At 32.6% G+C, this 11993-nt stretch overlaps 1 protein-coding gene across 1 annotated transcript; it reads right to left on the bottom strand.

Moving 5' to 3' along the window:
• Nucleotides 1-3805: 3805 nt before the first annotated feature.
• LOC110100223 (cyclic nucleotide-gated ion channel 1) lies at nucleotides 3806-11581 on the bottom strand. The gene is made up of 7 exons (XM_020827642.2): nucleotides 11287-11581; nucleotides 8164-8707; nucleotides 6979-7191; nucleotides 6599-6876; nucleotides 6119-6230; nucleotides 5139-5375; nucleotides 3806-4869 (listed from the first exon to the last, which is right to left on the bottom strand). Exons 2-7 carry the CDS (start codon nucleotides 8677-8679, stop codon nucleotides 4171-4173), a joined length of 2055 nt encoding a protein of 684 aa, XP_020683301.1. The 5' UTR covers nucleotides 8680-8707; nucleotides 11287-11581; the 3' UTR covers nucleotides 3806-4170.
• Between the last annotated feature and the right edge of the window lie 412 nt (nucleotides 11582-11993).

Raw genomic sequence — 11993 nt, 5'->3', positions numbered from 1 at the left:
CATTTCTAATTAGTGCTAGCCTCGCCAGTCAAAGTGGAAGCTAAAAATTGAGTTCGAGCCCAAGTTGAGCTCAAAGGGCCTGTTTGAGCTAAGCTCGTAAAATAAAGATAAGCTCATGAGCCAGCGCACGAGGAAAAAATTTTCTATGCAAACTTCAAATATGTCATCCTTTTGTTCGGTATCGCGGCTCGGTACAGCTGACGTGGCTACACCTGTTTTGTCTCCGGACATAGAACTGCGTCCGATATCCACACAGAATAATTTCTCGCACACGAGACACCGGTTGACCGCCAATGAGATCATTGTCTTAGAAGGTGTTGATGTTGCATTTTTTTCCTATGGAGCTTTCTTAAGGAGCGTCGATTGATCACAGCGATAGAAAAAGCATTCCATTTTTTTTTTTTTTTTTTTTGGATGGAGAAAATATTGTTGAATCTAATAAATTTTTATACTTCAAAACCGTTTTAGAAAACATTAAAAGAGCTGCCCAAAAAAATCTTAATTGAAGTAATTAATGATGCAGTTTTTTTTCCTAGAAAATAAATCCTAATAATTTTTATGAAAGCTGCTGGTTGCTTTAGGCTGCTGCTTTTGTTTTATTTTTTTGGAGGAATGGTAGCCTTAATTAATTTTTAATGTTCTAATTTAATGGAAGTAATAATTATTTAAAAAAATTATTACATGCATTTGAATCAACTCGCAAGCTTGACAGTCGAGTCTCGTCAAGCTCACATTCAAGCTTGGTTACCATAAGAACTCAAGTTTAAGCTCGAGTTTGAGCTCGAGCTCGTGGTTCAATAAGCTTAACTGAAGAGCTCGTCATCAAGTCAAATTTAAGCCAATTCACGAGCTAACTCGGTTTATTTACACCAATCCCAATATGGGAACAACTTATATGGCTGTTTGGATGCTAGTATATTTTAATTTAGTAGGATTTATCCCATAAATTTGAATTTAATAATTTTAATTAAAGTTAAATTCCAAAAATTATTTAGCAACATAGTTATTAAAATTTGTTAAATTTTCTGAGATTATTTGACAATATAATTTAGAATTTAAAATGATTATTTGAAATATGAGTTATATTATAGTTATTATAATAAAATAATAATAATTACCAAAACTCATGTGTTTACATAAAGCATTGGAGATAATTATTTAATTACTAATTAAGTGTTAATTTAATCAATATTTGATTACTAATTATATCAATAATTATCTAATTTAATAAGTATTTGTTCAAGGCTTGACATGATTTTTTATTACAAGATTATGATTCACACTTTTAATATAGAGCTTTTCTATGTTTTGAAAGCTATGATCAATTATACTCTTGTTCCTAACACTTGGCTTGTAAATTCTTGCAAGTTGTATCAAAATGAGGGGAGTTACAATAACTTTTTCTCTTCCTACCCTGTCAAGATATGAATTTAATTGAATGTCGAGAACCATTAACCATTTTTTCTCTTATCCACACAAACAATCAAATTATTCATTGTTGGGAGCCTTCAACCAATCTGTTAATATGTGGTTTATGCCTCTAATGCTCAAGCTGACATATCTCCCCTATAGAGTTTCATCATTGATATTGAGTGCATTATAAGATCTTCTAACCAGCCTTGAGCTATGATTAGAGATTTTAATTGTTGTAGGCATTACAAAAAAAAAGAATGGAGAAATCATATTCCTAATAACAAATTTTTGGCATTCAATAATATGCTATTTGATGTTGTTATTAAAGTCCTAACCTCTATTGGTCTTTCCAACACCTAGTTCAATAAGATAATCCCATTTTTCAGACCTCATTCTATGGGATTAAAAGCCCCAAATGCTTCAACCACTCCCCATTGATTGTCCACACAAATTAATTTTATACATGCAACAATAGATTTCTCTAATCAAAATTGTTAGTCTAAACTGCCTCCATTTTGAGAAGGTTTTGCAAGTGGCCTTTATAGTAATCACAATATAGATCATGTAACCTCTCTTTATGCTAAATTTCCTCTACAATTAGAGAATTTCATTCCCAAAAGCTAGCTGCTTCACTTTTCTTAATGGTGGTCATATGAACTCCAAGTTAAATACCAATGAAAAATTTTTGGGGGAAGCCCTCTCCTACTCTTGCTCTTATTAGGCCTCTTGGATAATTTAAAGAGGAAAAACAAAATAATTAATTAATGGTAAAGAACTTAAAAAAAAATGGTAAAGAACTTAAATTCTTATATGGAAGAATAAAAGAAAGTACTTTAATTTCCATCTTCATTGAATACCTTTTCTCCAACCCTTTTGAAATTGTTGAAACTACACCTCACATTTTAAAATTTTGTTCAATCCTCCCAACAATACATCTTGCAACACAATCTCCTCCCCTATAGGAAATGTTATCCACCCCCACATCTCATCCCCTTGCTTATTGCCCCAATTACAAATGAAGAAAAAAAAGTTGTGTTCTCAGCCTAAAAAAATATAACTCTATGCCCAAACAATTTCATCTTTTAATTATATTCATCTTGTTGGGATTTTATTGGTGAGAAAGTTTATAAGGTTGTTAAACATTTTTCAGTGAAAGCTATAAGGTAGCTACTACTTTTTTCCAAAAAAAAAAAAAAAACATCATGCAGATATTTTTGATTTCAAACTTATATCTCTCTATAACATATATTACAAAAGTTTTGAAAAAATTCTTGATTTAAGGATCAAACTCATAATTCATATATTATTCATCCAGTCAAGCTGGCTTTATCAAGTGTAGAAATTCAATGAGCAATATCATTCTTGCAAATGAGATTTTATCTGAGTTATCAGGAAAGCATGTATACTTATTTTGTGCTAAATTTGATTACTTTAAAGCTTTCGACACTATTTCAAGACAATTCTTGATTTAAAGGTTGCATCAAATAGGGTTTCCCTATATCTTCATTAGCTAGATCAAAACATGCAATGAGACTACTTAATCGAGAAAGTTCACTACTCCTTATACCTTAATGGGACACTAGAAGGGTTCTTCAATTTCAATTCTAATTTAAGGTAGGTTTGTCCTCTCTCCCATTTATTTTTTGTATTATTATGAATGCACTTTCTAGTTATTTTTTTATTGAGCAATTGAAAATAATGAATATGATGACATCAATATGGGGGATGAACATACATCCCATCTCCTCTATGTTGATGACCTTTTGATCTTTAGAGAAGATAACTTAGCTAATTTGTATTCTATCAACACGATCCTCAATACTTTTAAAGACACTTCTGAGTTGAATAGTAACACTTCTAAGAGTAATATTATCTCCTTCAAACCACTCCTAATCATGAAAAATGCTTGAGTTCAAAGAGTAAGAATTTTATGCAAGAATTTAATAAGATTATCAATTTTAAATTCAGGTTGCTTATGTTTTTTAATTTCTATCTACTCATATCTATTCTTTAATTCTAAGTATCCATCTTTATTTCAAAATTTAATACATAAAGGTGTAACTTATAATTTCAAATTAAAACAATAAATTAAATGATCTAAGTCAGTTATTTATTAATTTTTTGTTTTTTCATTTTATGAAGTATAAACAATATTCATTTGAACTATGATCTAAGATTTTATTATTATCTTAATTTTACATAATTTTTAATAATCATTTTTTACTAAGATTAATTAAATAAGTAGGATACAAGAATTATAGTAAGCCTAAGGGTAATTTCATTAAACTATAAGTAAAAGAAACACAAATAAAAATTAATATTATACATGCTTTCATATAAATGATAAAGGGCGCATAAAATATGTGATAACATAACATAAACACATTACATGTTACAAGATAACTAATGTACTAGGCACCATAAATAACATACCAAGTGGGTTGCCTCCCATAAGAGCTAATTTTTAAGTCTTCAACCAGACTATACTTTACAATATATCAAAATAAAATAAACATGCTACCCAACAAAAGTTGCCTCCAATCTCTCTCTCTCTCTCTCTCTCTCTCTCTCTCAAGTAAAAGAAAAATAAACCATAACTCTGAATCAGTATCTTCCTCCTCATCATCATCATGTTCTCTTTTCTCTCTAGGCTACCATACAAACAAACCTGATACAAAATTTAAACAAACATGTAATTTTATACAAGTAGCGGTATACAACACCACTCTGGCTTCGGACACCGTCATATTGCCAATGCTAAAGTTCTAAAGCAGTGAAATCAGGCTCTGATGGTTTCTGCAACATCATCAGCAGAACTCTTTCCTGCCTTGGAGCCTTCATTGTCCCACTCCGCCTCAAGGCTCTCAAAGCATTCGCAGCAAACCTAGAGGCATAAATTGCAGCTCCGAGGCTCAGTGAACTGCTGCTGCCTTTCACCAGTGCAGCCTGCAACCTGCTCTCTTTTTCGCGAAGGGATTCCTCAAGCTTCTTTCTCGAATGCCGACGCCAAGCTGCCTGTATATAACAAGCAGCCCATGTTCTCCACTGCTGAGAATATAACCTAAAGGCATGGCGGAGCTGCTTGCTGTGGAGTCTTCGGAATTGGGTTGCAACAAATTTCAGGTCGTCCGCTTCTAGAACAAAACCTTCAACCTCAGACAATGCCTTCACTGTCCTTGTAGAGATTGGCAGGCTGGAAGAGGAATGAGGATCAAGAGCCCAAGTAAGAAGCTCTTCCCCACAGAAGTCACCACCTTTGAGGTAATCTGAGTTGAAGAAACCAGTCCTTCCGCCATTTGTTGTCACACTAAATAACTTGCCTCTCATGATAAAGATCATCTCGTCCACAGGGTCACCTTCACGAATGATACGGCTTTCTTCAGTGTATAAAGCAGGCTTCAGGCAATCACACATTGCATCCATTAGCTGATCATCCATCTTTTCAAAAATTGCAACCTAAAATAAAGTAAATATCCTCATTAGTGATGAAGGAAGCCATTTAAGTTCAGCCCACATAAAAAATGAAGGATCCCTCTAAATGATAAATGTCAGTGTATTTTAATATTTAAATTCTTAATGCATAATAAAATACTCACAATATTATCCTTTCAATTTGAAACTTTAACACAAACTTTGCAATAATACAGTTAGCATAAAATATAAAAAAAAGAGGTATAATGAAATTGAAATATAGCATAAAAGAAAAAAAAAAAAAAAAGATATACCCTCTTGAGCAGAGCCAAACAAAGGTGTCGCTTAACTTCTCTTCTAAGGTCTTTAGGAAGGTTTTGAAGGAGGCTCTCTTCATCAACACCGCTTGTCTCCTGCCATCTGTACTGCTCATGTCGACGTATTCTATCCCTCAAGCTTTCAGGAAGCAAGCGATGAGACATCCATTGCTCTGAATCTCGTCTTTTCATCCTCATTTCTTCTACTCTTACAGTGGTGGATTGAAGGTAAGTCTGTAACAGTGGCAATGAGTTATTTTGTGTCTAGTTTTAAATGGTATAGACTTTTAGATGAAGTAACATATATTTTCAAGTGTAGAAACTAAAGAATAAAAAAGAAAGGGTATAGAGGCAGCGATACAACACGATTGATCAATATAATTATATTCCACACATAACTAACAATATCATCGCTAGCATAATAAATTCTAAAGATAAATGGAATAGCAAAATAGTAATCATAAGCATTAATAACTTGGATTACCATCACTAACATAGAAGCAATCAGCAACCCTTAACTGTACTTAGGATTTTATATGTTTATGCATGAACCATTGTGGTCTACAAGTGCATTACATTCAAGTATTAATCCACAAGTCTTCAGTTCAAGATGTCAATTCAAGTATACTAATAATAATTACACAAAAAACAAAAGAGTAAGGCTGGAAACCTTTGACCATCTTTAAGATAGCCAAAATTTAACAAATGCTATTGAGATATGCAATGCATTATTTTCACAAAATTTTAAAAAATTTAATTTGTATGTACATTAATATTATCTTCAAAAGGAAATTGAAGTAAACTTTGGGTTCATCCTTTAACGGTAAATTTGGTTAAATCCATATTCATGTGTCCACACTTGCACCTACATTAACAGATACAAAATGTAATTTATGATTTTATGCATGAACTGAAAGAAGAAACATTCGAAAGTTAAGGAAGGGAGGATTCAGAGTCGTCAGAATTCTTCTAGTTACCTGCATATTGCCAATGAGAAGTGCAAACAAGACCAAGCCTAAGATGCAAACAAAAATAGCATAGAGAACCTCCCATACGTAAGTACTTGTAACCAGGTTTTGTCCAAGAGAACTGTAATCAGATAAGACAACTGTTAAAATTAGACACAAGTAAAACCGACCAGAAGAGATGAGTGCAGTAAATTAATGAATCCCAATGTATGTTCAGTACGATAGGTAATCTTCTGAAGTTTATATATGTGCCAACTTATAATATACATTTTTTACATATTCTTAATGGCACAAATCATGGCAATTAATTTAATTTTGCATGATGCATGAATTATGATGATAAATTAGGGAGCAAACCTATTTATTTCTATATAAAAGTCATTTTAAGATGTTTCACTACCGATTAGTATTATAATGTTGAAAAGTAAAAAAATTTGGCTTTTTTACATTATCTTGCTTGAAACTAGAAACATCCCCCATTAAGCAAACCTCAGATTCTGTAGTCCCCACCAAAAACAATAGAAGAACTTCTCTGGAAAGTCTCTCGACTGAACAATGTTTTGAAGAGCTGGAATGTAGATACCAAAGTTGAAGATTGAATTATTTGAATTTTGTATGGCGCATGCATCATCTAAAAAGCTATTGTTTTGGCCTTGCTCATTCCCACAGAACCAAGAGGTAGTGTTGCAATTATTTATGGAACAAGCTTGCTTCCAGCATGCATCTTCCCTCTGTATGGAAAACAAGTACCAAAGTGCTCCTAGTACCTGACGAGAATCATCTCACGTAAATAGATCTCTATCAGGTTCTTTTGAAAATTTCTTTCAGAATAGAATAGAAGACAACACAACTGAGAATCATGAACATACATGACTTGCAAGCATGTAAAGCAAAAGGTTGAAGGCAGCCCCGGCCCAGGCTGTTTCAGTGATAATGCCAGCAGATCTTGTTACTTCCATATACAAGGGTATGATCCTGATAAATCGAGGGACATACTGGAATAGGACTACAAGCATCAATAGATTTTTTGCATCGAATGGAGATGTTTCTTTCAATCTTGGTACTATGATCAACGCAACAACCTGACCATAAAACACAAGCAGTACATAATCTTAACAGCTAAAACCATCATATCATCTTGTGCGTAGGAAGCATGAATAATAAAAAGAGAAACGCTAAAAGTTGCCCAATAAGGTAATCCATTAGTTACAATAATACAAAAATCAAAAGAGGTCAAACGAATGCCCATGAATATGAGATCTTTAAGAATCATTGATAGCATAGACAAGAAACATGCAAGTTCATATGTACCTTAACATGAAATCTAAGCGGAAAAAGTTAAAAAAAAAAAAAGGCGAGAAACATAATTCAAACAGAGATGTAGCTGATGTTATATTAGCAAAAAAGAATGAAGAAAAGTTAGTCTAGAAAACAGTTATAGTATATGGAATACAAAAAAGTAGGATTCAGAACTGTCATTCTGTTAGCCATACGGACTTTTTCCAAATTGAATAGGCCTTAGGCCAATTATTTTTCTCTGTCTCTCATATATTTGGGTTTAGGCAGAAAGTTGTCGGTAGATGTCACTTAATATTTTTATTTTATTTCAAGGATTTGGAATTTGATTAGATTTGCATGGCCTCTTATTTTGTTAATTAAACTTGAGCCAAAGATTTCTTCATTGATTATACCAAGCTTAGAGCCTTGAAAATAATTTCTAGTGGACATAATGTATAGGAAGCCACAACTTAACAATCAACTAGCATGAACCCAGCCATTTCATGGCTTATTTGTTCTTATGGGTGTCCTTGTTCTTCTGGTTTATTGCAACAGGGTTTAAGGGAGGTAGTTGTATTTTAGAGAGAAAGCTGTATCTTCTTCCCTAAACAATGTACTAATAATAAAGCAAGTTGTTACAAACTCTCCAAAAATCTTGGTTATAAGGTCCCCAAATGTAAATTGTTTAAAAAAAAAAATCACTATAATTACTTAGGACTGAAATATAGTAACTCTAAAACTACTTAAACAGATGCAATACAAAAAGAGTTTGATACCTGTGGAAGGGGAAGAACAGCAAGGATATCAATGAAGAAGTTTGATGACAAATACCGCCAAGCTATTGCTGATAAATCTTCAACCAAAACACCCCTTCCAAATACTCGAGATGAAGGAGCTATGAAACCAGTTCTAAATTGGAAAATGATATGAAGCACATAAAAGATGTCTGTGAAAGAGCGTAAAACATTTGCAATAGTTTCTAATTTCTTATCAAGCTCAAAGCAATTATTATCATCATCGACAATAGGTACATAAAAGAAAAGAGGATCCACAGATACTGCAAGCACGCAGGCAAGGACAAATATTTTGTTCCATCTTTGAAGAAATGGTCCTTGAGGATCAAGCACTTTTTTATTGTACTGTCTCTCTTTTACAACAGAATCTTTGATAGGCCTGAGGTAAAAAACACTTCTAATTGCTTCATGTATAAACTGAAATAATCTTTGGATTACTTTCACCACCCAACTAAATGGTTTTTCTTTTCCTCCTGAAATTATAATATTTGAACTCATTATTCTCTCGGAGTTCCAGCTCCAAAACCTGCAGATGTGGAAATGCAGGAGCATTACGGGAAATGGACAGAAAACATCTAAGCTAGAAACAAAGAATTGCTTTGACATCTATGCATAGATATCTTTCAATTTAAAGACAACATATTAGCATCCAAAAAGATTTATTAGAGAGAACTAAACAAGAAATTTTCGTTGCTAGCAATTTTAGCATGATAAAAAAGTAAGCAAATGTAAACACTATCAAAAGCAGGTCCTGGGAGAGAACCATAGTCTTGTTCTTCTTTCTTAACTGGCTGTAGGGTAGCCTTTGACCTATTAGGCTTGTCTTGGCCTTTGCTATAGTGATTGACATACAGAATTTTGACTATTTCTTTGGGACATAATTAATAGCATCTTCATATATCCTGAAATCATACCAAGGGATCGGACATCTCCTTTTATGCAATATTCAACACCATTGACTTCATATTTATGCATTGATGTAGAGAAGAAGTGATCATTTGGTAACATGGAGCCAAGTATACCATGCTTTGAAAGAAGTTTCTGAATTATGCAAAACTTATAGGCAGGTGCAAAATCAGGTCTTTTTTTTGTGGGCAAAATAGAAAATGTATAAGATAAAATTCAGTCTTTGGGCATGAACGGGAATGAGAGGAAAGAGAGTGAGAAAATTTTTGTGGCTTTGTGTTTGAACGAGAACGGGAGAGAAGATGGATATCACATTGCTTTTTAGGAGAAAAAAAAAATTTTAGGGGGAGGGGGGAAAATTCCTAAAATCCTCCCTACCCCCTATAAGTAAACTTTGATTTTGAGGTTTAGCCCACTCTCAACATAATGGGGTTCCATCCCTGTTTGTAGGTCATAAACTAGAAGTGAAAGGGTGATGGAACATTAGAACCTAAAAATCTCTCTTATTTCATTGATTCCATGTGATGATGTAATACCATCTTATTTGAACTTAGATTTTGTGTGTACACATTAAGGCGGCCAAGTTCTAAGGTTCTTAATGTTGACCAATGCACCCTCATTTTTGTGTTAGCTAGCTTTATGAAACCACAATTCTCATTCATCCCAAATAAGTGTTGCTGAGAGATTAAACCTATTGTTCACAAATTATTTTGAGTAACTTCTATCCAATTTATATATTGCCACTCTCCAAGGTTTACAAAACTTCAAACAAGATACTTTAAATGAGCCTCATGGGGTTCTCTTCTTTAACTAGATGATCCTTTATTCAACTAGGAATCCTTAGTATTGCTTGATGTTGTACTCGTTTTATTGATTGGTTAAAAAAATTTACAGTTGAAAAAAATATATATATATTTATAATCCTCTAAACTTTCTCAAAAAGTAACGATTTTGGGAAAGTTGCTAAAATGAAACAAATGCTTAGTCCGGGGAAAAGCACTTAAACTTGATGCAGGATGTCATCTAACGAAGAAGGAAATAATTAATTAGATTGTGCAGCAATCCATGTAGTTTCTTGTAGGAATTTACATGAGAACTATGCTTGTCTCTTTCCCTCTAAGTCTGACACATTCTATAAGATATATGGAGCACAAAATCTTAGACAGTTTATAACAAACTATTTTAAATAGCTGTAATAACTAATATCGATTTATTTCTCTTAGTTTTTTCATGTCAGCACCTTTGTCATGCTCAGCGTAATCTTCTTTTCACTTATTTATCAATTTACAGAGCTTAATGCATGTATATAAAGCTAAAAACATTTTTTGCTGAAACATCCCGGTCTTCTACAAATTCAGGAGCTCACCATTAATACCGTATTTGATAACATGAATACTATCACAGTTAACAATACCTTTGCAATCAGTGCAAGGTAGTAGGATATATTTTGCAGCAATTTGGGATTCTTAGAAGCTCTTTAATTGTGTTTGGTATAAAGAAAAGATTGATATATACATATGCTCTTTATGGTCCTTTTTTCTCTTCGTACATGATATATTGATTTGCCAAACTTTACTAAATGCTGAAAAAGAGAAGAAAGCAGGATCCCAATTACACAAAGGGGTGGTCTTAATCCAGCTCTTACACAATTTGATAATCCATTATATATATAAATATCTTTGGAGAGTAGCATGATATCAATGAAATCAGCTAAAATCCTCTATGTTAAAGTCATCTACAACCGAACTCTATACATGCACTCGTTTGCAGTCCGGTGCCTACTCCATCCGACCACTATTTTGAACCTCAATTTCGTGGTCGTGAATAATGCAACGTCAATATTAATATCTGTTCATAAACTCATTGTATTAATCATTAAATTCTAAGACTTTGATCCCAAAATATATTAGTTTAATAATTTTAATATATTTACTTTTTTATGCAATTAATTTATTTAAATTAGGTTATTCATTCTAAATAATTAAAAAAAAATTTGAGAAAGAATATATACGAAATATTTTTTTTAGATTAGAAATGGAGTTCGAATGGCCATTAATTACTGTTTGATTGAAAAAAAAAATTACAAAATCAGCATATGTTAAGCCCTTCACTGGACAGAACTGAAGAAGAAAAATAAAAAAAAAAAACAGTTTGAATCCAATGACATAGATGATTCAGCAAAGGCAAAACTGAACTAACCTGGAAAGACTGGAAACAATTTCCCAAGAGCGCGTCGATGGGGTCGAAGAGGCCAGGCGAGTAAGATTCAAAGGTCAATGCACTTAGCGGAGCCCAAATCCCGACCTCTCCACCTGATGCTTCAGGTATTTTCTGACCATTCGGAGTTTACCCATCCATGGCTTCTCGCTCTCTAAAGCCTGAAACTCTGCAACTTGTAAGCCACGGACCAGTTGCCGCTCTTGTTGCATTTACATTAACGATCATTTTATCGAGGTCGGAAGATCCGCCCGCCGGCAAACCGGGACAAAAATCTGACCCCCACGGTGTAAGCAGAATAGAAAGGGCAAGCAGAATTAATATTTAAATTTTTATATTTATTTAAAAGAAAAATTACTTTTAAATTATTATATCATCTACCTAAATATTTATATTATATTTTAGTGGTCAAATTATATTATATTAAAACATATACATAAAAATAAAATAAATTATATCATAATTTTATACAAATTATATCAAAATTGGCTTGTATATATAATTTCAAATAAATTAATATTAATGATTTTTTCTTGCTTAAATAATAATAAGTTATATAAATAGATATAAAAAGTCATATGTGAAATATGTAAATATATAAAAATTTTATGATATATAACTCCCAAATAAAAATAAAATATGTTACTCTATTTTTAATGATGAAAAATTTTAAGAATCTCAAATTTTGC

Source organism: Dendrobium catenatum, unplaced genomic scaffold, assembly GCF_001605985.2.
Source record: "Dendrobium catenatum unplaced genomic scaffold, ASM160598v2 fragScaff_scaffold_456, whole genome shotgun sequence".
NCBI lineage: Eukaryota > Viridiplantae > Streptophyta > Magnoliopsida > Asparagales > Orchidaceae > Dendrobium > Dendrobium catenatum.
Note: the sequence above shows the minus strand (reverse complement) of the source record. Positions and strands in the feature narration are given on the sequence as shown.